The sequence below is a fragment of the Zootoca vivipara genome, chromosome 10, assembly GCF_963506605.1.
Source record: "Zootoca vivipara chromosome 10, rZooViv1.1, whole genome shotgun sequence".
NCBI lineage: Eukaryota > Metazoa > Chordata > Lepidosauria > Squamata > Lacertidae > Zootoca > Zootoca vivipara.
In genome coordinates this window covers 56,643,482-56,669,887 of record NC_083285.1, presented here as the reverse complement: position 1 = coordinate 56,669,887, position 26,406 = coordinate 56,643,482, and the positions used below count along the sequence as shown (strand labels likewise).

General features: G+C 44.3%; 2 protein-coding genes across 5 annotated transcripts in view; both read right to left on the bottom strand.

The window, feature by feature from the left end:
* TUBA8 (tubulin alpha 8) overlaps positions 1-411 on the bottom strand; it is a 30,183-nt gene extending 29,772 nt beyond the window's left edge. For 2 of the 3 annotated variants that reach the window (XM_035128328.2, XM_035128327.2), the window contains exon 1: positions 198-327. In XM_035128328.2, the coding sequence (XP_034984219.1) occupies positions 198-225 (28 nt within the window). In that variant the 5' untranslated portion in view covers positions 226-327. Of the gene's footprint in view, positions 1-197 lie in introns of all 3 variants that reach the window. The other variant, XM_035128330.2, reaches the window with a different exon arrangement.
* A 1,977-nt stretch (positions 412-2,388) lies between these two features.
* On the bottom strand, positions 2,389-11,344 carry PEX26 (peroxisomal biogenesis factor 26). Of its 2 annotated transcripts, XM_035128332.2 has the most exons (5): positions 10,570-11,341; positions 9,464-9,604; positions 8,366-8,682; positions 7,214-7,360; positions 2,389-6,458 (listed from the first exon to the last, which is right to left on the bottom strand). In XM_035128332.2, the coding sequence occupies exons 1-5, from the start codon at positions 10,797-10,799 to the stop codon at positions 6,355-6,357; spliced, it is 939 nt and encodes a 312-aa protein (XP_034984223.2). In that variant the 5' UTR covers positions 10,800-11,341; the 3' UTR covers positions 2,389-6,354. The 2 variants fall into 2 exon arrangements, with proteins under 2 accessions (XP_034984223.2, XP_034984222.2); XM_035128331.2 differs by having other exon boundaries at positions 2,389-7,360; positions 10,570-11,344.
* Positions 11,345-26,406: the final 15,062 nt, after the last annotated feature.

Here is a 26,406-nt window from a genome sequence, read left to right as displayed (position 1 = left end):
GAAAACATCTTTTGTTTTCTTACAGCTGAACAATTCAGTAGGGCTTGACTACACACATGGAAACTGAAGATTCATCTATTCACCTAAGGCATATCCCGGGACTCGGAAACCTGAGGCCCATTGAGGAAATGTGGGCCCCCCGAGCCACTATATGATTTCACAAGCATTTCATGTGACCTGAGACAGTCTTAACTCACCAACTACAGTTTGCTCCAAGTCCACCATGATAGCTCGTGGCACATGCTTCCCGCTGCCAGTCTCTCTGAAGAACGTAGCAAAGGAGTCGTCAGTATTGAGATGGTTCTTTTCAGCGAAGGTGCCATCTGGCTGAATTCCATGCTCCAGGCAGAAGAGTTCCCAGCAAGCATTGCCGATCTGAACTCCAGCCTGGCCAACGTGAATGGAGATGCACTCACGCTACAGAATGGAGAACAGGGTAGTCAGAAGACACGACACAGACTCTTTGGGACCGGTCCATTCGTTTTTGCACCCTGTAAGTAGTTGCAGGCATATGCTTGGAAGGATTTATTTATTTTAGGTTTGATTTCCCACAGTGACCCTGCTGCAGTCACTCTGAAGCACTTAGTCAAATTAAAATGGTAGCTGGACCTCGTTGCTTGGCACTGCTGGGCCCGCTGGACCAGAATTGTCTTAGAATCAAAGAACTGTAGAGTTTGAAGGGACCCAAAGGGTCATCTCTCTTCCTCTATCTGTCCCATCTGAATTTGGAGAGGCGATTGAGGTGTTAGACTGGTGCTTGGAGGCAGTGATGGGCTGGATGTGAGCTTATAAATAGAGGCTGAAACCTGAAAAGACGGAGGTACTGTGTGGTGTTCCAAGTTCTCATGACAAGGAGGTGGGGAGACACAGCCTGTCCAGGAAGGAGCAGGTCCTCAGCTTGGGGGTGCTTTTACAGTCAACACTGTCACTGGAGTGGCCTCCGTGGCTAGGAGTGCCTTTTGCCAGCTCTAGTTCCTTTTGGACACACTGTATTGTGTGTTTTGTAATTTCCAGATTGGGTTATTGCAATGTTCTTTACACAGGGCTGCCCTTGAAGATGATTTGGAAACTTCAGCTGGTTCAAAATGTAGTAGATAACCAGAGTTCTGGTTTTATGAGACAGGGAGGAGGGGACCTTCTTTCTATGCATTTTCTCCATACCATGCAATTTTTATACCTCTATTATATCCCCTACTTAGGACTCAGCTGTTGTTGTTTAGTCGTTTAGTCGTGTCCGACTCTTCATGACCCCATGGACCATAGCACACCAGGCACGCCAGCTACATTAGTCAAATAACAACACTTTGAAAGTGTTATAAACATGCAGCACCAGATGGCGCCAGAGAGAAAACAAATTTCCTATGTGATTTTTACATAGGTTTTTTTCTCTTTTGTTATAGAACGATTTAATTTCGGACTTCTTTATAGCGTTTTTATTCGTCTGTAAATCCGCCCTTAGTCACCTTTTCTCTAAATGAAAAGCTCCAAACACTGTAGCCTTTTTTCACAGGGGATCTACTCCATCCTATTGATCACTTTGGTGGCCCTTTACTAATACAGTGGTACCTCGGTTTACAAACACAATTGGTTCCGGATTCTGTACTTAACCTGAAGCGTACTTAACCTGAAGCGAACTTTCCCATTGAAAGTAATGGAAAGTGGATCAATCCATTCCAGACGGTCCGTGGAGTACTTAAACTGAAGCATACTTAACCTGAAGCGAACTTTCCCATTGAAAGTAATGGAAAGTGGATAAATCTGTTCTAGACAGGTCCACAGAGTACTTAAACTGAAAATACTCAAACTGAGGCGTACTTAAACCGAGGTATGACTGTATTTCCCTTCTACATTTTCCTTTTTGAGGGGTGGCGACCAGAACTGTACACCTTATTCCAAATGTAGTTGTACCATTGATTTGTATAGCAATATTGTTGCTATATTGGCAGTTTTATTTTCAATTGCTTTCTTTATGATCTCTAACCTGGAATTAACCTTTTTCACAGCTGCTGCACATAAAGCTATCCATCACTTTTAACTTTTAGGTAATTTTTATTGATGTTTTCAAAAAACAGACAACAATATTGAACCCCAATATCTTTTTTTTTCTGGACCAGTTCAGATGCCATTAGAGTTATGTGGTTGGAATTTGGTTTTTTGCTACAGTGTGCATTGCTGACAGCTGGCATAAATAAAATCAAGGGGAAAGCTTCAGTCAACATCAACTGGCAATGTTTGAATAAAACAGAGAGGGATTGAAAGCCTAACTAACTAATATTTGACAGCTCTCTCTCATTTATCATCATAGTAGAACATGATGTATAAAGTAAATCAAGAATGGATTATATTCGAGTACCTGAAAAACTACTGTGACAGCAAAAACCTCCTGGCAGATCTTGAATGAGTCTTGCATTGTACAGACAATATATGTAAACTTAATGTTTTTTTCTTAAATTTTTCTTTTTTTTCTCATTATCAAAAAGATTTAAGAAAATAATATACTAATAGGATACTGTGTAAAATATAACAAGTGTAATTTAGGAGTTTTTTTTAGAACAATCAGAAGTCTATTTTAGGTCTTTTTTAAAAAAATGTGTTTTTACTTTTTCTGCGGTATGGGATGGGATACAAATTGTAATATAATATATTGTTGTATAATTTTGTGGAAAATGTTCAAGAATTCAATTAATGGGGGGGGAGAACATGGTTAAACTATGGACCTTGCTAGATGTTGTGATAGCTGCCAACTAAAGGGAGGTAAAGGGACCCCTGACTGTTAAGTCCAGTCACAGACGACTCTGGGGTTGCGGCTCTCATCTCGCTTTATTGGCCGAGGGAGCCAGCGTACAGCTTCCGGGTCATGCGGCGAGCATGACTTAAGCCACTTCTGGCGAACCAGAGCAGCGCACACAAACGCCGTTTACCTTCCCGCTGGAGTGGTACCTATTTATCTACTTGCACTTTGACGTGCTTTCGAACTGCTAGGTTGGCGGGGAGCTACCAACTAGGATGCCTTAAAAATGTTAGATAAATTCAGGTAGGATAAAGCTATTAATGGCTCCTACTCATGCTGGCTATGTTCTATCCCCAGTGTCAGAGGTCTTATACAAGTCTGCTGGGAATCGCAAGTCAGGAATGCTATTGCACTCAGATGCTGCTTGTGGGCTTCCCCTTGGCACTTTGGAGAAAAGGGTGGGATACAAATGCAATGAAGTCATTCAGCTGCTGGCCTGGAACAACTGGCTGCTGCAGCATCAACCTTGCCATCACAGAACTGATGTGGTGATGGTGGATAAAATGTCTGGGTGTAGATCAGGGAAGGGAAACCTGTGGCACTCCCGATGTTATACTTCTAACACCCACCAGTCCCGGCCACCAGGGCCAATGGTCAGGGATGGACTTATAGCCCAGCAGGATTTGGCAGTTCCCCAACCCTGATCTACACCCTGGCATCTACACCACATCAATCCTGTATTTTCAAACTGCCTTGATCTTCTACCCTTTCAATAGTTCTGAAGCAGAGCAAGTGGCAAAGGAAACCTTCTCTCCCCTTGGCACCTTCCATGTGCAGGAGGAAGCTCCCCTTCCCTCCTTACCATGGTGCCTCAAGTAATGCTCACTCTCGCTCCCGATTAGCAACAGCAGCTGTGGATGTTGACGTTCCCACTGCTGTCTCGCTCTAGGCAGCTGGGTGCCAAGGACCCCAAGCCATGCATGTCACTCCCAGGGAGTGCCATTGAGCATCACAGTGCAGGGGAGGAAGGTCATAATCACCCTTGGCAACCTCCCCTTTCCTGCTCCTGCCATTTACATCACTGAACACTCACCCACTCTCAGGTGGTGGGCTCAGCAGAAGCCATCCGCCCATGTCCCCTTCCCCACTTGAAATGATAGGAGCTTCTTCTTCTTGGTTCTGTTTTATTCTCTGAGCAGAACTGGGTTCTTTTCCTGGGACTCTGCCACTTCTTGCTTTGTTTGAATGCTTCTGCCATGGACAAGGTTTTTTGGGGGGGGGAGGGGGAGTTCCTTGCATGCAGGGAAATATATTCCAAGAAAGCTGGGCTGAATCATTTCCTATGTAGAGGGAGTTACTTGCCCCCCACTGGGGAATTCAAATTTGCAAATACCCACCCACATCTTGAAGTAGTAGGGGCCATGGAAAAGCCTTCCCATTTGATTCTACTGAATGCTCGTTTTTTCTGAGTTCAGGAATCTGCTGAGTAGACCTTGGAGGACACATCACAAACCCAACAAAACATAGGTATGTGGAACCTGAGGCCCTCTAGATGTTGTAGGACATCATCTTTCATCAGCCTCCACCAACCAATGGCCAGAAGTGATGGGAGCTGGAGTCTAGCAGGAGTCTAGCAGGATCTGGAAGCCACAGGTTGTCCATCCCTCAGCTAGCACCTATTGTTTGCCATGAACTTTCTCTGCCATCTTCCTATCAATGGGTTGTCATCTAGCAGAGCTGTTCCGGGGGTGGGGGTGGGGGTGGGACTGTGCTGGCCTGGAGCAACCAGTTTGCAAGGCACCTTGCTGATAAAGTCATTTGTGTTTGTTTCAAAATAGATCCTGTTCTCATTGTGAAGTCTATGGAAGCCTTGGTAGAATCACAGAACTGTAGAGTTGGAAGGGACCTCCTAGGGTCATCTAGTCAATGCAGGAATCGTTTGCCCAGCATGGGGCTCAAACCCACGACCCTGGGATTAAGAGCCTAATGCTCTCCAGACTGAGCTATCCCTGCTGCCATCTGGTACTGCTGTTGCATTAACTTTTTTGCAGCTTTGACATAGGCATGTGGTCGGCTGCTGTGAGAACTGGAGGTGGAGTTAGATAGGCCTTTGATCTGATCCAGCAAGGGCTCTTCTTATGCTGGTACCTGCTCATCCTGTTTTAATAGGTATGTTTTAGCTCCTTCCGTCTGAGGATGTGAACAAGGTGCTTGGAGGTATTAGGCTGATCATCTGTCCTCTTGGCCCTTGCCCATCCTGACTCCTTAAGGCAGCCAGAGCAGGGCAGGTCAATTGGATGGGGCAGGTTGTAAAGAATGGTGAAGCACCGTATGGACTGAAGGAAATTGTTGTAAGGCATTATCAAAGGAGCCTTCATCAGATCCCACTATCCTAGGTGATTACCTGCTGGTTTCCTATTTATGCTACTTGGGCAAAGTGCTCAAGTGCACAGCAGTGTTCCAACCTGAAGCTTTCTTGGAGGAAACGTATGATCTTTATCCTTTGCAGTACAGTGGTGCCTCGCTTAACAAATGCCCTGCTTAACTAAATTTACACTTAACGAAAGGATTTTTCGAGCGGAGGTTACCTCGCTAGACGAATGCGTTTTACGAAAAATTCATCTAGCGAATCGCGGTTTCCCATAGGAATGCATTGAAATTCAATTAATGCGTTCCTATGGGCAAAAAAAAATTCAATGCATTCCTATGGGATTCGCTAGACGAATTTTTCGCTATAAGAAAAGACCCGTGGAACGAATTAATTTCGTCTAGCGAGGCACCACTATATGGTTTTGGGTCTGAAATATCTGTCACACTAGTGGATTACCTGTGCTGTGAGCTGGACTAGGGAACTGCAGGCCACTTGGACCTTGCAACAAGCTTTTAATACCATTGACCATCCCTTTGGGATGGGAGGCGCTGTTTTGCAGTGGCTGTAGTCTTACCTTGCAAGTCAGTTCCTGAACATGGCATTTAGGGATTTGTGCTTAATTCCTTGGTCTCTGTCCTACATCACAAAGGACTCCAGTGTGTCCCCTGTGTTATTTCACCCCCACATGAAACAGCTAGGAGGTTATCTGGTGTCAGTAATACACTGCGAACACCCATCTCTAGTTTGCATTTCCTTCCTTCTGTCCAGGGAGGGTGTGGAGAGCCTGAACTGCAACCTGAGAGCAGTGGTGGGTTGAATGTGGACTAATGAGTTGCATTACTGAAATAAATGCACTTTTCGACGATATTCTAATTTTCCAAGTTTCACCTGTATAATACGTAAATTAATACCACAATCAAAAATACGAAAACAGCCTTAAGCGGAAGCTCCAAGAACTCAGTTATAAAAAATATCTAGTTGACAAGTGTTTCTAAGTGATCATATACAAAGCCACCAAATTCCAACTATATCATGGAAGTGCTTTATCAGTCCCATCCCTGTGATCATGACACAGCAGATGCCCCCCCACCAAATACTGAACTGCCACTATCCTTAATTCTTGAAGAAGTCTCTGCCTCACTGCAGGTGCTCTCTCAACAGGTGCAGTCACCTTCATTGACTTGCAAGTGGTTTATCCACAGTACCTCCAACAAGCACTGCTTCAGCTTCATACAGAAGGCAGTGGAGTCAGTTAGTCTTGAACTGGAGGCCTGTAGTGTGGAGAAAATGCAGCCAAGCGGGCTTGATGGAAAAGCTGGATTAGCCTGTTGAGGAAGGGCAGAGAAGTAGGAGATGCTGGGAAAAAGAAGAAGAAGAAGAAGAAGAAGAAGAAGAAGAAGAAGAAGAAGAAGAAGAAGAAGAAGACTTTCATTTCTCGTATCTACCCATAACAATAAGCAAATATTATTCATGACACTGGTCAAACATTCCTCCTCCAAATGTAAACACCCAATGTCCCAAGGGTTCTCATACAACTAAAATAAACCACTAAGGTATCACATGCACCATATGTTTAAAACACTGTCATATCACTTTAACAGCAACGGCTTCCCCCACCCACCCAAAAAAAACCCGGGGAGCTGCAGTTCATTAAGGTAGCTGAGAGTAGTTAGAAGACCCCTCACAGAGCTACAATTCCCAGCACCTAAAACAAACTACCGTTCCCACAGAGACTCCTTGCCTGAAACCCTGGTGAGCCATTGCCAGAGCTAGATCGACCAAGAGTCTAACTCAGGAAGCTGTCGTATACTTGGTTCTTATGCAGCTACTCCCTGCCGTGCCTTCTACTCCTTTGCTGCTGGACCTGGGGTTGAATTTGGGGCTCTCATTCTGTCCCACTCCAGATACGGCAGGTGTGACCATATCCCCAACAGTCTGTGCTTTACAAGACATCCCAGAAATCTCAATCTTGGCCAAGCAGCACTGTGTCTCAATCCACACACACAGCCATTCCAGATACACCTTCACACAGGCTAAATATTTCACAGAGTAACAGCTGGATACTTCTCCTTTCCCTTCCCCTCCCACTGTCTCCCCTCTCTTAAGTATACCTGGGTCAAGTCTCACAACAATGAGACACAACATGAAAGCAGCCAAGAGGATCTTTCTGTAGGGGATGGAACAGAGCTGGCCAGCCAAGGATCCAAGCACTCGACCCAGCTGTGCCAATATGGTCAACACCTTTTGGGATACCAAACCTGCAAAACAAAAGGAAGACATTACACCAGGGGAAGTGGCGAGGAGGCACCACTCAGAAAAAAACTTTTAAAAAGTTATTTCCAGAGAAGATTCCATGAAAAATAACCTCCTTTCTCCCTTAAAAGCTCTCCAGACACCACCGTTGTCATGTGAAGACTGCATAGCCAGCACCGATTTCTTGTGGCTGATCAAGGAAATGCTTTTGCCCCTTAGCAAACGCTTTATCTATGCTAATAGTAAAAAACCACCAAGGAAGGTCAGTCCACAACCTCCCAAGGGAGACTGTTCCACTGTAGAACAACTTACTGTCAGAAAGTTTTTCCTGATGTTTAGTCAGAATTTCCTTTCTTGTAACTTGAATCCATTGGTTCAAGTCCTACCCTCCAGTGCAGGAGAAAACAAGCTTGTTCCCTCTTCCACATGACAGCTCTTCAGATATTTGAAGATGGCTATGATATCTCCTCTCAGTCTCCTCTTTTCCAGGCTTTTTCAGTATACCTGAAGGAGTGTCTCCACCTCCATCGCTCTGCCCAGACACTGAGGTCCAGTGCTGAGGGCCTTCTGGCGGTTCCCTCGTTGCGAGAAGCCAAGTTACAGGGAACCAGGAAGAGGGCCTTCTCGGTAGTAGCACCCGCCCTGTGGAACGCCCTCCCACCAGATGTCAAAGAGAAAAACAGCTAACAGACTTTTAGAGGACATCTGAAGGCAGCCCTGTTTAGGGAAGCTTTTAATGTTTAATAGATTATTGTATTTTAATATCCTTCTGGAAGCCGCCCAGAGTGGCTGGGGAAACCCAGCCAGATGGGTGGGGTATAAATAATAAATTATTATTATTATTATTATTATTATTATTATTATTATTAACATAACTACCTCCTTCAACCACTCCTCATAAGGCTTTGTTTCCAGACTAGGTGGCAAGAAAATTTATATACTCCAGGCATCTATGGTTTCAGCTACAAAATGCATAAGATTACTTTATACATATATTTTAAAAAGCCTACCCAACCGTTGCTTCCACACCATTTCTGGGTGCTCCTCTGGAAGCTGCTGCTCCTCCTCTTTCTTCTGCAGCCACTGCTGCCTCTTCTCCTTAATGCTCTCATAGGCCTCCACCTGTTGCTCTTTGCTCAATGCTTTACAACCTCGGATTAGCTCCTCTGCCTCTGCAAAGAGCCTGAGCGGCAACAGCACATGAAACAGGTAGAGCTGAGCCAAGAGGCAGTAACTAGGCAGCTGCTGATTGGCTGAGGAATGTAACCAGTCCCTGGCGACTTCTAGCATCACATGAGGTTCTTCCACTTTACTATGCAGGAGGATGCTGAGAGGGAAACAAAGCAATACCACCATTTTAATATGGTTATAATGACACCATTATCTTTGCATTATTACTTTTCCTATGCATTCTCAAGAAAGCCCTTGACACAAAGGGAGCTAGTATAATTTAGTGCAGGGCTCGATCTGGCCCTCAAAACACTCTACAAGCAACAAGTCCTTCCCAGACACAACAACAACAACAACTTATTATTTATACCACGCCCATCTGGCTGGGTTTCCCCAGCCACTCTGGGCAGCTTCCAACAAAAGATTAAAAGTACATTAAAACATCAGTCATTAAAAACTTCCCTAAACAGGGCTGCCTTCAGATGTGTTCTAAATGTCAGTTGTTTATTCCTTTGACATCTGATGGGAGGGCGTTCCACAGAGCGGGCACCACCACCGAGAAGACCCTCTGCCTGGTTCCCTGTAACTTGGCTTTTTGCAGTGAGGGAACCGCCAGAAGGCCCTTGGCGCTGGACTTCAGTGTCCCAGTTGAAAAATGGGGGGTGGAGACGCTGCTTCAGGAGAGATCATACGACTTACTGCATCTCCATACAAAAAGAAAATCCATACACAGAGAAAACTAGCATGTCTGGCAGAAGACTAGGGTGCAATGCCTCTTTCTCCCAGATAGTTTTCTGTATGCAGGGAACTGATCTGCATGAAAGTGCATTCAACTATGCAAGCCCCCACCCGCAGCCTAAACTGGTACAGTTCAGTAACAGGCTTACCACCCCCAAAATACAATAATATAACTCCGCGTCTATAAGAGCAGAACCCACCACAGCTCTAGAATTCTGGAAGGCCAACATTCAGGATCATGATAGTACTGAAGAATCCAAGGGAGGACTTCTCTCCATCGGTTCATCTCAGCCAAGGCCTGGATACCCACAGTGCATAAGGAGCATTTCAGTTCTTCAGAGCTGAATCAGCAAAGAGATGCACAAAATTTATTATTATTATTATTATTATTATTATTATTATTATTATTATTATTAAAAAATTAACCCCCCTCTGCTGCTGAAAAGGACTCCCAGAGTGCCATACAAAGATCAGCAACAAGATTGAAAGTCTGGGGGCAAGGGCTATCTAAAAGGCATGACAGAAAAGGAAAAGGCATTGGGAGGGAGGAGGGAGAGCAAGCACAGGCAGTAGTTCTTATTGTATTTACAAAGTTTTATAACAACCAGATGGAATAGGAGAAGTTCAAGGAGAGGACGAGCGGGAAGTTGCTGTCTCTCAGCACAGCCAGTTGCCATTTTACCCTTCCCATCCCTCTGCTGTAACTTGGTAAAATATCTTTTTCTGTAAGAAACTGCATTCTTTTGCCATTTGTGCTAACAGGTACTGGAATAAATATCATTATTTAATTTCCTTTAGAAGAACGACATCAATTCCAGGACTGGATTTAAGCAACTGGAGGCCACGGGCTAAGTGTTTAATAAGTTTACAAAAGTATGGAATTATTGAAGACATTCACACAGAACATTCATAGGGGATGTTATAATCCTCACTTGTTCTCAAAATGTACTCTTTAATGATAGTGATCTGAACACATGTATTGCTTCACATGGCTGACTTTATTATTTGATTCTGAACAGCATTAAAACCTCCACGAACTTTACTAAATAGTTAGTACACAATTGTGTAACTCTTATACTGTACAGTCATAGACACACAAACATTGTGTGTTTAATATTACCGGTACTAAGCAACTGGGCCTAGATAAAATCTGCCTGGATTTTTTATTTTAAAAATCCTTGCAAGAGAATGAGCCCTACCCCCTGGATCATGGGCAGCAGATAGCTCCGCACATAAGTAAATCTGGCACTGATCAATCCCATTCTTCCCGGTTCTCGTCCTACCTCTGCCTCAATTCAGCATGTACCTGTCAGCATCTTTATTCTCGGGGTCCTTCCTGAGGCTCTCGCAGCCTTTCTCGCACCTGTCCAGAGCAGCCGCGAAGTCCCTGTTCATCACCAGCAGATCTGCAGCCTCTTCCAGTAAGGAAGCTGCTTGGGACGCCAGTGGAGACAGAGACACGGGCTCGCTGCTTCTTAAAAGGCTCCCTGCCCCGCCGATGCCAGCAAGCGCCATGGACAGATCATTCCTCATCATCTTTAGGTGCTGGTTCTAAAACTAAACACTCCGACTGAGCTGCGCTACAGGCCTGGTTACCTCGCGCGATGTCAGCAACTTCAGGACAAAATATTATGCAGCACTCAATAATTTGGGTTTTTGTTTATTAATTTTAGCCCACTAGCTTTTCTTCCTTCTTCAGAGGCAGGCTATTCCCCTCTGCAGTCAGACACCGGCTAGAAAAGAGGGGAGGGGGTGTGCAGGAGGGAAAAAGCTAAGGAAAAAAGAAAGTTGTCTTCGGTTGCACCATTCTTCAGAATCCAAAAGATCCCGACTGTCCGGATCTGCAGAATTGCAATTCTGAGGGTGCGGGTCCGCCTTCTATAAAGCCCTGTATCCTATCAAAGAGCAAACGCAGCGCAGACCCCGCTCTCTTTCTAGGAAGCAAAGATCATCTCCCTGCACATTCTGTACAAAGAGCAACAAAAAAATGCCACTGTTCGGCGAGCTGCAGAACAGACGACTTCCTCGCTTTACCTGCGCGACCACAGTCACGCCGCAAGAGAGCATGATGGGAAATGTAGTCCCTCGAGCAGGAGGGAAAAGCGGTCGACGGGAAAGGCTGACTGACGGGAGGCGGGACTGCAACAACCGGAAGGCAGCCCGTGGCAGGAAGTAACGTGGAGCAGGAGGGAGGGGGATTTAAGCTTAGTTCCTTGGCCTCCTCAATTCATAATGTCCCTCCTCGCTAATTAGCTGGAAATTTCTGAGGGCATTACCTACCCACCCCACCCCACCAACTGCTTTTAATGTATTGTTGCAAAAGCCCGACGCCGGCCAAGCAGTGACCAGACTGCATGGCGTCTCAGGCGCACCTTCAGGGTCTGCGTCCCTTCGGAGAACAGAAGACTCGGCGGAGGCTGTGGTACTTTGAGAAACGGGGTTTATTCACTTATTTGCACCTTGCATCTGCATGGAAGGGATCCAGATCTTACAGCATGGCCCAGAGCATTGCGGGCAGTCTTTCCTTCACCCTTGTCAAGATGGATCTCAGCCATTCTCCCTCTTTCTTCCCAGAGGCTCCTTGCCCTCCCCCAGAGCAGTTACCTAGGCAACCCTCCAAATCTCCAGCCTCTGGTCACACCCGAGACAAGGAGTTGTCCTCAATGGCTCTCTTATTTTAATGCTCTGCTCTTCCCTTGGCCAGCCAGGCTGGTTTGAGTAAGGCAAGCCAGGAATCCCCTTGGCAGCTTACATTCTCCCTGCATATCTCAAAGAACCCAAAATCCTAGCATTTATTAATTTCTTGGGTTTAGGGGGATGCCCCCTATTTCTATAATACCACCTCCTCCTTAGCAAAAGCAGTCTTCCATGACTGTCCAACGTGGTTACTACCAACTTTCCACGGAGCTTGAAAGATAACAGAATTGCATCATAAACACAAGAAGGCATTTAAAAAGACAATAACTGGATTCCTCCAACTCTTTTCTTTCTTTTTGTGACACCCTCTGGTCACTGTTCTGCATTCCAGTGCAGCTTACCCAGTCACCCACACCTGGCATGCAAGGTGATGGTCATCCAGTCCAACCCCCTCGTCAGAACAATTCTCAAACATCATTAACAGTTTTCATCAAGTACATCCCTGAACAGAGTATTTGAAACAAAGCCCTTATTATCCCAACACCACAGCATGCACATAAACAAAAGACATCACAGCATTTCAAAGTCATTGTTGAACTTGCAGGAACTATCCCTTTGTAGGTCAGTTCACAGCTCCAAGAGCAGAAACCCCCCACCCCCTCTTCTTGTTGTAGTAGCTGGGTTTTTCAGAGTTTCCACCCTTAAGTAAAGCAAACACAATTCTCAGTCCTTGTTGCTTAATTCACAGGTTCAGTCCTTCTGGTGGCTTCCTATGCCTCTGGGGTCTCCCAGCAGGTTGTGTAGGAATGCCTCCCTCCTCTAGCCCCCCTAGGCTGCCACTGGTGATACTAGCTACTGTGTTGGGCCTGTGGTTCTGTTCCCAGAGCCCCACGGTCTGGTCCCACTGGTTGTTGGGCCACCCAGGATAGAGAATAGCTCTTGTATTTACACATTGGCATGAAATATTTTGACCACAAGCCTTTTGTCTCTTGTTTAGAAAACTGCATTCTTCAATAGTAAAACAAACAAACAACCCCCCCCACAGAACACAGTCCATATAAAACCCTCTAATTTAACCCTATTTCAGCAGGAGAAAGCTAAGTACCGGTATATCAACAACATTCCCACAGAAGTCCATGAAATCAAGTTCAGGATACAACAGAACAGCCTGCTCTTATAAGAGAAATTAATAGTACAGTAACATGTTTTTGTACTTGGCTCTTATGTCCTGTAGGGTGCAGTGTGGAACTATGCAAGACCAACATCTTCAACTTCCAAGATTGCCACCCAGAACAGCAATTTGATAATAAGAGGCTTATTTGAAATCAAACAGGTAACCATCTCTAATGCACAACCACATGCAAAACGGCAAAAGAACTTTTACTTTGAAATAAAATATCTAAAAACCAAGTTGCATGGGAACCAAAGCAATAGCAAAGATGTTAGTATCCCGATTTTGGTAACCTATGTTTTTTGTGGGGAGGTATGCAAGTGCCAACAAGAATGCCCTTTGCAGAGCTCATTTTAAATCAAGTGTATGATAACCTGATGCAACAAAAAAACCCCAACAACAGACTAGGGAATAATCTCAAGGAGAATAAAATAATAGGAACATTCTGTAGGTGTTCTATGAATTATTTTCATATGTGAACTGGAAAACGCATTTACGCCCTTCTTTGACAAAAACTTATCATTTAGTCATTTTCTGGCCACTTCCCATATGAGCTTTCAAAACCTGTTTAGAGGAAAGTTACATGAATCACAGAATCATAGAATTGTAGAGCTGGAGGGGGCCACAAGGTTCATCTAGTCCAACCCCCTGCAATGCAAAAATCTTTCACCCAGTCTCATACTCTACCAAACTGAGTTTTACATGAGAAACAACCCACAACAGGTCATGCAGTGAAAAATTAGATGGCTACCTTGCATGGATTCAAAGCTATCCACAGGAACTGGAAACCTGCATGCTGAATTGGTTATTGGATTGTGGTGTTGGATACACAGCTCAGCGGTAGTGCCTATTCTCTGGATACAGAAATCCGCAGGTTCAGATCCCAAATTGCTTCCAGCTAAAAGGACTTACGGTGCTAAGTGCTGGAAGGAAGCCTGCTGGAGAGCCTAGAGCAGGCATCCCCAAACTTCAGCCCTCCAGAAGTTTGAGACTACAATTCCCATCTTCCCTGACCATTGGTCCTGCTAGCTAGGGATCATGGGAGTTGTAGGCCAAAACATCTGGAGGGCCGCAGTTTGGGGATGCCTGGCCTAGAGAGATGTTGTAGAAAAGTCTTCTCCAACCTGGCACTCTCCACATGTTTTGGACAACAACTACCGGTATCATCCTTGAGCATTAGCCAAGCTGATTGGGGCTGATGGGAGTTGGAGGCCAACATGGTTTGGAAGGCACCAGTTTTGGAAAGGCTGGAGTAGACAGGATTCGACTAGATCAGAGATGGAGAGACAAATGCTGTTGGACTTTGAACTCCCATTAGCTCCAGTTGGAATGGCCAATGTCCAAAAACATCTGAAGGGCCACCGGTTCTCCATCCCTGGGACAGATAGACGAGTGGTGTCATTCGGCTAAAGAAAGCTTTAATGCATAAGACAATTCCAACTTTTCAGGCAGGGTATGACACACAAAATATAATTATGCATTATATTTTTATTCCAAAAAGCAACATTTCCTTATTAGGTTTGGATAGCTTACTTGTTATTGCTTTTTACTGCCTCTGAATTCTCCCCTCCTTTCCCCTCCCCACAACACATATTTCTGAAACTGAAGGCAGAAGGAAATTTGTTTGGACACACAATTTCCGCTTTCACTAAAAATAAGGACAGACTCTGCACATATTATATTTTCTGCTCATGAAGAGAGCTTGTGAAATACGAACAATACATAAAAAACAGGAGTAGATACGATTCTAACCCAAAACAAATGGCATAGCAAAGGTCACTAATAAGTCATTTTCTTTTGGCCACTCCCAGTTCACATCAGTAAGTCAAAATAATATATACTTGCATTAAATAGTTTTTTCACTGGAGTGGCAAACTCATGTTTACTTTAAAAAACAAAACCCAAACCCTGTATTTGGGCTGTTATATCTGCAGTTGGAGCTCATAAATTTGTGTGGTTCTCCCTTCTATATAAAAAACAAGCATGTCGAGATGGATAGTTTAAAACCCTTTTACCTCACACCTTTTTCTATTTTCAGGGGCACATTTGTGTAAGAGAACTTAATAATTGAAAGAGACCCCACCTGCAATCTGAAGCGGTACAGCCCAGACATGAGGCTACCACCTCAGTAAGAACAGGTCTTAGTCCACTGTGAGAACAGAATGATGGACTAAGACAGGCCTTTGGATTGTTCCAACATAATAATAATTATTTTCTTAAGATCTGTTAGTATCTCTGCTGATAGTTGGTTTAACCCAGTAATAGTCTTAACCATTTCTGGTTCTATAGCAGTAAGTTCTGATTATCAGTACTGTACTCTGGGGGGAAAGCTTTAAAACTACATAACTACATCCACTTCATTGGATGTCCTCCACCGTTACCAAAGATGTGCTTCCTTTTTGTTATTTTTTTTCAAGTTACTAGTTTTACATTTCTCTCAACTTGTTTAACCTTAGCTTCTTCTTTTTTTCAGCAGGAAAGAACATTTCATCTTGCAGTGTATGGAAGGCATTCCTCGCTCCCTCGCTCACATTTTGTAATCTTGCATTTTGCTTAGTATCTTTGCTAAAAAACCTCTTTGGACCAGAGTAGCCACAAGGTGCAGTAACCAAAAAAAACAGTGAGTAGAATGAAAAGCTAGACCCTTTGCTGTGCAATTGTTGTATGTGGTTTTACTCACTCATTTGGTTTGGTTTTTAATACCCCGTTACCCAGTGCAGCTCAAGGGTATTTAGAAATATAGGCACATGCAGTAAGGCCTCCAGGACAAATCACCTCAAACGTTAATCCAGATCGGAACAGTACCGGTCACAGGGCCAAAGGGTTGGGGGTGGGCAGTCTTTCGAGCTCCTGGCTTCTTCTGTGTTAGTGGGCTGTTAATTAGAGATTAGCAACACTAATACTCTGAGCTGGAAGGAGCAAGGGCATGCAGCTAAGTTTGAAGAGAAAGAAATAGTCGCAGCTTCTCATGTTGAAAAGAAGAGGCAGACATATCAATGTCATCAGGATGGGTAGCACACCCTAAATCCAACTGAGATGAGCATGAAAGACAGGTAAGGATCACGGAATTGTACTGTGTAGTTTGCAGTCATGTTTAGCTCATTGAATGCAAAACTCCGCTTTGATTGATTGGAATGTTTTGGCTGTTTCAACTGAAGTCCAGGATGTATATTGGAGACCCTAATTGTTATTCATCAGCAACTATGAGAATGGATTATTGTGATTAGCGCATGCTTGGCATACAGTGTACAACTACTGTATGCCTTTCAGCTTGTAATGGACCAGCAGGCAAGTTCAATTAATTAATAGGGTCTGGATTGTCTTCCCTTCTTTGCTGTTGATAGTGGCCTGGTTCAACGCATAACACTAAATCATGATTTAGCAGCTAAATTTTAGCATTATGCAGCCAAGGCTCAATGAGCCCAACAGGGTGTTCATATGCTACTCCTTTCCTGCCTGTTTTCACAATCCAACTATAGTAGGCTTATTAGAAAACAGATGTGATGTTTGTTTGTTTTTGAAAAATGAAGGATCCCTGTTTCAACTGTAATGCTAAACTGAGATACTTTAAAGTGTCCCAACTAAACTTGGGAGATGTCCTTCTCCTAGCCATGTGGGATGAGGAGAGGGGAGGGAGAACATGCTAGGCTGATGCTTCCCTCAAGCTTGTTACGGTCTATCCATGTAGCATTAAACCATGGTTTATCATTGCGTGCTAATAATGCAGCCAATCAGTGCAGCCCTTGGAATTACATTTTTCCACTCTATGTATGGGCCTCTCCTGACTGTTTTTTTCTTCTTGTTGTTGCTGTTGTTTCATTTTGTGGGTATATCCTACAATATTGGCACAATACTAGTGCATTGATGCATTAATATACAGGACCATCCACAAATCATTCCACTTTATTATTTGTTCCGTGAAGCTTCCCCAAGATTCCCACTCAACAAAAGCAGGACATAAAAAATAACCCAGAACATTTGTGGTGTGTGTGTGTGTGTGTGTGTGTGTGTACAGGATTTCAGCCCAAAGTTGTGGACATGCACTGATTGGGAACAAAGCAGTATGACTGTCCCATGACCTTGAAGCTGCTAAGAGTATTGAAAGCAGATATCACACAACTGGCCTGATATCACCATGAGCACAAATAATCATGATGGCACAATTAAAAGGACATCTGGAAAGACTCTACATCAGGCATCCCCAAACTGTGGCCATCCAGATGTTTTGGCCTACAACTCCCATGATACCTAGCTAACAGGACCAGTAGTCGGGGAAGATGGGAATTGTAGTCCAAAACATCTGGAGGGCCGAAGTTTGGGGATGCCTGCTCTACATCAAGCATGGGTTGGATTGGATGCCCTGCACAAACCCTTCCAACTCTATGAAACAGTAATAATAGTGAAGGCAAAGTCTTATCAAGATGTAGGCAGAGTAGACAATAGATTTGATAGACCATGAGCCAGATTCTGGCAAACCACCTAGCACTGGAATTCTTTCAAAGAGTGCTGCACTAATCTAATCCAGTGCAAGGCACTTCTTTAAGGATCACACTCAGGATCATTTGACACGGATTAGTTACGCCTTCACTATTAAGAGATTCTTGGTGTGTATGCATGCTTGTTTTGCAAATTAAGAATGTATTGGAGTAGATTTAGCCAACACCCAATTGTGTTCCCATTGGCATTCTTTCAGTTTCATCCATGTATGCTTAAGAATAAGAGGAGCCCTGATGGATCAGGCCAGTGCCCATCTAGGCCAGCATTTTATTCTCACAGTGGCCAGGCAGATGCCTGTGAGAAACCCGCAAGCAGGACCAGAGCCCAAGAGCTCCATCCCCTCCTGCTGTTCCCAGCAAGTGATATTCAGAAGCATACTGTCCTGAGCTGTGGAGGGTACAGCATATCCTTCAGGGTTAGTAGCCATTGGTAGTCTTGTCCTCTATGAATGTGTCTAATCCTATTTTAAAGCTACCCAACATTCTTTTTTTCCTAAGCCTCTAGACTTTCTAGTCCATTCAATCTGGTGGAAATTTCATCCCATCCTTCCTCCTATAATACTCCGGTTCCTGCCTGGTTTCTAATCTCTGTGGGCCACCACTATTTAAAGTTTGTCGTGTATATACACTTCTCCACTTCATTGCTCTTTTCATTGAAGTTCATCCGTGCTCCTCCTTTTAAACTCAGATTTATTGGCAGGCTGTGTGAATTAGCACTGTAGTATATTTATTTACATTGTACAGATATGTACAGAATGTCAGAAAGGCTTAGAAGAACTCAGAAACCAAGAAAGAGCCAGGAGCCACTATTGCCTTCACTTACTGTTGCTTCTCTTGCTGTCTGCCACCCATGAGGTGGTTAATGAAAGTCTGTTTTGCAAAAGCTGGCCGTTCTCTGCGGTTGCTAGGATACATTGCCCTGCTCTCAAGGAAGGATCAGCTAATTAAAGATTGTTCTGATGATGAAATGTTTCTATATTCGTGTTCCATTGGTCAACGGCACTGTCACTCAAGTTTTCAGCTGGGGAAAATATGGGTGGAATTCTGTAATTTACTGAATGCGTCTGCTGTGTATTGCTTGTGCTAGTAATTTTTTCATCCCTATATCCCAGTACTAATAAACATGGCTATCTAGAAGCAAGTCCTGCTGGAATTCAAGAAAGGTAATTTAGGATTTCAGCCTTAAAGGCAGATTGAAAATTTGTAGTGTTCAACCTGCGGACGCAATAGATATCTGGAAGTAGTTTATACATTTTTTATAAGTCACATTTTGCATGTGTCCTTATAAAGGCTCTTGTAGGCATAGAGCTCTACTAAGTACATCTTGAAAATCACTCTTAATTTTAATTTTTAAAAACCCACCAAAACAAGTTTCTAGCCTTCATGCTTGCTTGCTGGAAGGTAAAACACAATCCACATGGCTCTTTCTTTTTAGGCTGCAATCCTGTATTCAGTTACCTGGAAATAAAATGCCTTAAACTCAACGGGTCTTACTTTTGAGTAGACTTGACTGCATGCTTCGGCATGTAAAACCACACTTTCTTTCTCCTTACCGCCTGGGTCTTCTTCCTCAAGAGGTGTTAGAGCAAAATTGGATACAGCTGCAACTGGGATTAGATTTCTAATTAGTTAACTGTCTCTGCACACAGTTGCTTACTTTTCAGTGGGGGTGGGAAGGGCAGCAACAAGAAATCTGACCCTGACCTTCTCCTACCTTTCAACTGTAAGTGAAACCTGAGCTTCAAGGGCAGAGGGTTCCTGCATAGCTCTGTATACTCTGCATTAAAAGGAATGGAATCATGTGCAAAATATCCTACCCTCTGAAGAGAAGCCAAAATTCTGAGCCTTGGCTAAATAATGCAAATAAAGCATGTTTGCATAACAGTGCTTATTTTGCATAATTCAGATTGCTTCTGCTGGGTACTGGAATTGCCAAATACACACAGCCCTGACTGAATACCCCTCCCCGCCTTGTCTGCTGGAAATCCCGCTCAATCCTCTGCCCCTCCCCGGCTCCTGAAATCTCATCAACTATTATCCAAACAGTTTCAAGGTTATATTTGCAGTCTTAAGGGCTAGAAAGTTTCTGGGCTCTTTTTAATAAAAAATTAAGCCTGTGATTCTCGAGATGTGCTTAGTAGCAATATCTGTGATTGCAATAGTCTTGTGTAAGAGCTGGCAACGGCTGCAGCTCGCTGGTCAAAGCTTAGCGGAAGGGTGAAGGTGGTAAAGAATGTTTACCTTGCATACAGAAGCCCCTAGGTTTGATTCCTGGCATCTCCTGGTAGGGCAAGTTGAGACACCTGCCTGCAACCCTGGAGAGCAGCTGCCAAACAGAGTGGGCAACTCTGAGGTAGGCGGAACAAATTGCCTGATTCGCCTACAAGGCAGCTTCCTGTGTTCCAAATGCAGCCAAAATGCCTACAGCTCTTTTGCAACTTAAATGAAATTGGGGAGGAAGGTTAACAGGTCATTTGGCAGAGAAGTGTTGCCCATGGTTCTGAAGTTCTCAAACAGTACTCTGAGTAGTCTGGAGGTGTTGGCTTCTGTAAGGGGCTCGTGCTCAATGTCTGCCTCACTCTGACAGTCAAGTGACACTTATCATTGCATGCACTAGTTCCTTTTATCAGGAAGCCCCATAAGGCATATCCTTGAAAAGGCTGTTGAAATGTGGGTGCCATGAAAAAAGACCCATGTGATTTGAAGGCCACAGAGGCATGTTGGAGGAAAGGATTCACTAATAAAATTCTTCTGTGACTACAATGGTCCCTGTATGGATTTCATGCTTAGCCCTGGGTCCAGTAGTGTATGGACTGATGGAGTGGAAGTCAGGGAGACCCACACTAGGTGGAGCGTAAGCTAACGTTTGGCAGAGACAACTAATTCTGGCTTTGTCTCCCTCCTTCTACATGCTGAATTGCACAAGGACAAGGCTGAAAGGAAGGAGGAAGAAGCTAATAGGCAGTGCCACCTGCTGACTGGTGGTTGTAATTAAGAAGGCAGGCAGGTGGGGGCAGACTTAAATTGGGGTGCCAGTGCCCCATTTGCCATAACAGACCAACCTGCATGGCATGAAAGGAGCCCCTTTTCAGCTCTAGAGTACACTGTTTGTGTGAACATGGACTGTATGTGGTGCTTTTAAGTGGATGAGGAGAAAGGCCTGCTGTAGCCGTCTTTGTTCAACCCTTAAACGAGGCCTGCTCGTATTGTGTGGCCCAGCGAGCTAAATGCCAGCGTCCATCACCGTGGTAGAGTTAACTAAATTGTGCCTTACAGAATTTGAGCCTTAAAGGGAGATGATGGTGACATTCCTACATTACAGCCCATGAGTGTACAGTGTACTTGTGTACACAAATACATTGTTTTTCACATGTAATATTCAACGAGTGTACAGTCTATGTATCTGTGCACACCACAAGTCAATAAGTGTACACTCTTTCAATTTATTACATTTATTCTTATACCGCTTTCATCTTCCAATGATCTCAAGGTGGTGTACAATGGTTCTCCTCATCCCCATTTCACCCCCACAACAACCTTGTGAGGTAGGTTAGGCTAAGAGATGGTGAGTGGCCCAAGATCACCCACTGAGCTTCATGGCTGAGTGGGGATTCGAACCCTGCTCTCTATGTGTGCTCAGTGTGTGTGTGTGTGTGTGTGTTTATGTATACAAGCCTATAGCATTATTGGAGAACTTGGGGACAGGGCTAATTAGAACAAACCTTCTCTTGTGACCTCTTAGACTATTGACACTTTTCTGTATGGCATAACGATATTAGGAATCGTGTCCCACATGTTGTGGTAACTCTCCCCTCTGGGAGAGTGAGAAAATGACAGCTCTGGCTCATTTCATTTCCATTTGACTCGTCAATTCAGAACTAATCTTGGGTTAGTGGCAGTAGGCCAGACAAGGAGGAAAGCAGCTTTAAGAGGTTTTATCCTGTCTGGAACTGCCATTCACTGTTTCCGTGCCTCCGGAGAAACTCCCGCCAGGACCCTTTCAGACTCTCCCAGAAAGGATTACTACAACTTGGATCACACTGGTGATCTTTGCTTCTTCCAGTAGACTGACATTTGTTTGTCTATCTTCCCAAGTGATGTGTAATTTTTTTTTTGAGACACCTTTGAGGGAATCTTTCAAGGAGTTGGAGGTGGTGTTCATAAGTGGTCCATGTTTCACAAGTATACAGTAAGGTTGGTAATAGAACAGCTTTGTAAACACGCATTTTGGTTTCCCCGAGAATGTCCTGGTCCTCAAACACTCTGTGCTTCAACCGGGGAAAAGCTGCGGTCGCAGAGCTCAAGCAGTGCTGGAGATCCTATTAAGCGGGATTTCTTCCAAATGACTCCTAAGGACCATCTGCTTTTGGAGTTCCCTGGTAACATCGAGGAACACTGGACCAAGCTAAAAACATCCATTATTGCAGCCTGCGAACAAACTATTGGATACCAAACCAAGAAACACCAGGGCTGGTTTCATGAGAATGACAGTGAGTTTGAATGCATTATCAACAAGAAAATGAAGGCCTTTCAGATCTGGCAAAGAGATAGAAACTGCGCCACTAAGGGAAAAAAAACTATGCAAACGCTAAGGCTGAAGTGAAAAGGGGGGGAAATCCTATAGTATGTGAAAAGGAAAATAAATAAATAAAACTGGTTTCTACAGGCCCTGAAAGATACCCAATATAGGTAATAAATGCTCTGCTTAGGCTTTATTTTGCAACCAGAATGGCTGTCAGGATTACTTTGTGATGAGAGAGTTCAGCTCCCCCTGCTTTTTGTCATTATGCTGAGGCACAGTCTCCACCTGTTGTTGGTCACCAAAGTGCAGATTCTGAAAACAGATACCTGCAGTAAAACTGGAACCTGAGCCTGGCAGCAGGAGGGAAATACTCTTAATTAGTATTGGGCAAAAGACCTTTTCATTTTGCAGCTTTCGAGCAGTTTTAAAAGATACTTTGCAATGCCAATGGAAGAGCAGGCCTTGAAAACTTCACCCATTGAGGTATTTCTAGGACCCCGTCCAATTGTTTAGTAAAAATAAAATTTTGGGCATTACTATCTGAGGCTGCAATCCTATACACATTTACCGGTACCTGGGAGTAACTCCCCTTGAACTAAATGGGGACTACTTCTGAGTACACATGTATATGATTGGCCTGTTAAATTCCATTTTTCTCTCTGAGTCTTTATGGCTGTGAGCAATTTAACCCATCCTATTTATTTGTTGTTTGCACGTAATAATAATAATAATAATAATAATAATAATAATAATAATAATAATATTTTTATTTATTTATACCCCACCCTCTCCAGTCAAGACTGGGCTCAGGGCGTCTGACACCAATAAAATTACAATAAAACATAAAAGAAAGAAAAACAATTAAAATACGAATTAAGATACAGTTTAAAATTTAAAACGCAGCCTCGTTTTAAAGTAGCCCATAAATCGAAACCATAAGGAGGGAAAACATAGGGGTCCAACCCAAAGGCCAGGTGGAACAGCTCCGTCTTGCAGGCCCTGTGGAAAGATGTCAAATCCCACAGGGCCCTGGTCTCCTGTGACAGAGCATTCCACCAAGTCGGGGCTAGTACTGAAAAGGCCCTGGCCCTAGTTGAGACCAGTCTAACCACCTTATGGCTCGGGATCTCCAAAATGTTATTTGTGGACCTTAAGGTCATCCGTGGGGCATACCAGGAGAGGCGGTCCCATAGGTACGAGGGTCCTAAGCCGCATAGGGTTTTAAAGGTCAAAACCAGCACCTTAAACCTGATCCTGTACTCCACCGGGAGCCAGTGCAGCTGGTAAAGCACTGGATGAATGTGATCCCGCGGCTGGGACCCCGTAAGGAGCCTCGCTGCAGCATTCTGCACCCGCTGGAGTTTCTGGGTCAGCTTCAAGGGCAGCCCCGCGTAAAGCGAACTACAATAATCAAGCCTGGAGGTGACCGTCGCATGGATCACTGTGGCCAGATCCGGCGAGAAAGGTAAGGTAGTTCTGGTGCTTGATAAATAATAACGAGACTTGCAGGACACTTGGCAAACTCCTGAGTAGTATGTTAAATGTACTCTGACCCGATTTTCTGGTACAAACCCCTGATAAATTACAGCCCTTCTTTTGCCAGTTGGGAAGCTTTCTGTTTCAACTCAGGATGAATTGCTATAGTTGTCTGTCTGCAGGCTCCATCCCCAGCAATCAAATCTCTGGAAGTAAGACAAGGGCATGGATTATTATTCTTGTTTACAGCGTATGTAAATATGATGCACACAAACATGTGCTCTAACCATGCAAACCATTGAGAAGCCCCACTGTGTTCACCAAGCCTTATTTGCACAGGTAAATGTGCACAGCAATGCAGTTTACCATATCGTGTCAGTACACAGCTTGCCATTTCAGACACTGCAGCTGGTGAGATTCACCACAAACTACTCATAGCATTTATTATAAGGCCATTATAATTTTCTAGTGAATCTTTAACCAAAAAGACAACTGTCTTGTTTGCTCTTAAATCAGTGTAGATTGGGCTATTGCAAAGCAGATACATACAGGATATATGAACAGGCAGAGAAGCATCTCCAGGCAGACAGCCAAACTATGTACGTATGTCTTGCAGACGTGTGACATTCTCCTGGTTTTTATTTATGTTTTAATTAAACTCTCACAAGTGAGAGAGGTTCATTGCACCCATGCGCTGCTTATGGGTTTCCCATAGGTATCTGACTATAAAAATCAGTGCTTTTTTCAGGGGGTACTCAAGGGTACACTGTACCGGCCGCTCTTTTCATTGTGGTTAAAAAGTGTGGCACTTACTATAACAACTTCATGGTGTGTGCCGGCACCTCTTTTTCTAGAAAAAAAGCACTGATGAAAACATAATTTTATGCTAGAAGAGCATTTGTTCTGACACAGGAAGGTTCTTCTTAGTTACGCTTGTGGGGAAACAGATATGTATCTTTTCCCATGCTGAGGAGACAGAGAAGATAGGAAAGCCGTCTTTTTTAGCAGAACAATTGAAGTTTCCAGAAGTTGCCTTTTGCAGCTTTCATAATGCACCAGGAGAATGTTACACTGGAGGACAACTTGCAATATTTACTTTATCCCTGGGTGTTTCTGATGTGATAACAGACATGTTCAAAGTGTTCCAGAGAGTGCCTATTTTCATGTGTGATAGCTTGGATGATGCTATATTTATCATACTAATTAGCCGAAGCAGATGAACTTGGCAACAGTGCTTTTTCCACATTTTGGGGGAATTCGAGGCTCCTGAGCTCAGTGCTGATTCAGCATCGCTTTAGAACTGGCCCTTCAATTTGCCTTCCAGGAAAAAAAAGACCTTTTTAGCAGTACCAATACATGCAGATGGCAGTACAGATAGTGCCAACTTTCCTGGATAACACAGCAGCATAACAAAGAGCTGGTTGTCCGGCCTATTGCCTTGCCTGCCACATCTCTCCCTGCTAGAGAGGGTAAAAACTCATTCCCTCCCTCACTGCAGCCAATTCTTGCAGCAACAGCAAGGAAAACTTACTCAGAGCACTCAGCCCTGGCCAGACTCTGTTGGGGATGGAGGATCTTGGCAGCTGGGTCTGATTCAGGCTTCTGCCTTTTGTTTCAGGGCATTTTCTCTCTTGGCACAGCTCAGAGGCTCTCAGTGTTGTGCTTCAAGAGTCACATGGTAAAATATTTGTACAGCTGTATGACGCTAGAGAGACACATTGGAGAGAAGAGATTGTCTCCTATTATTCAACAGTACAAATCAGTGTTAACCCAAAGCAGAGCTCGCCTGTGCAGTCTCTATCTACAAATCCAAAGCATCTCTGGCCCAACTGTTTACTCACTCACCCATCCTCCCAGCGGAGCAAACGGTCACACATCTTGATGTTGTTATGTCCAGGCTAGTTCCAACATTAATAGTTTGGGAGCATCATCTTGCCTTTCCAGGCTTACTGACTCATTCAAGGTGGGCCCCAGGCAAGAGCAGACTGAGAAATTATGCAGACTGGCTCAGGAGTGGAAGTTACTGTGAAAGTAGGGATTTGCAAGCACCCTGATGCTCAACCCCCAAAAGGGTCAAGCTTTTGTGAGCATTTGCAAAGGCTTAAGAAAGACATAATTGAAGTGCCTGTGACCTTCCCTGGTTGCCTTCCCTTTCCCAACCTGGACAACTTCTACAAAGCATGGGATTCCCCTGAGCTTGCTGATACTTCTCTCTTTTGTATGGGTGGTGCAGTTTTGGCTGCATGCGGATTGGCAGTCACCCACCCACCCAAATCACTACTAGGGGAAATGATGACGATTTATTAGCCACTCCCCCCTGCAGCTACTTATCCACTTCACATCACCCCCTCTTCCAAAGCTGACTTTCTAAAGTTGGCAAGTTATTGCGGATATAGGGCAGTATACAAATTCAAATTATTATTATTATTATTGGTTGTTGGTGCCCACAATGTCTCAAGAGACATTGGAGTGTGCCCCGGGGGACGGGGAAGTCAAACCACTGGAGAATCACCATGCCTGCTGTGGCTACAGAGACCGGAAACTCGTAACTGCTGCCTCCCTCGTTGTTTTTGCTGCATTAGCAGTGCTGAAGTGACCTCCCTGGGAGGCAAGCCTGGGCAGTGTGTATGGAGTTCTGGGGCTGCCCAGATGACAAGACCAGCCTCGAGGATGTGGTCCAAAGGAAAGCAGAGCAATACGTTCGGCACCAGGGCCGTCTTAAGCACATCCAGCGCCGTGGCGCAAACATCCCTCCAGCGCCCCCTCCCTTTCCCAAAATTTAGAACTCGGAGCCCAACTTGTGGACCACCTCACAACCCCGGGAGCCACTGCCCACAGAAG

Bases quoted from the DNA above. Each gene is read 5' to 3' on its own strand.
- PEX26 (XM_035128331.2), bottom strand. From the start codon at position 10,799: ATGATGAGGAATGATCTGTCCATGGCGCTTGCTGGCATCGGCGGGGCA. The intron at 8,683-9,463 runs GTGGGTTCTGCT...TTTCCCTCTCAG, and splicing joins TCCAGAATTCTAGAGCTGTG to CATCCTCCTGCATAGTAAAG. The intron at 7,361-8,365 runs GTAGGCTTTTTA...TTTGTTTTGCAG, and splicing joins GGTGTGGAAGCAACGGTTGG to GTTTGGTATCCCAAAAGGTG.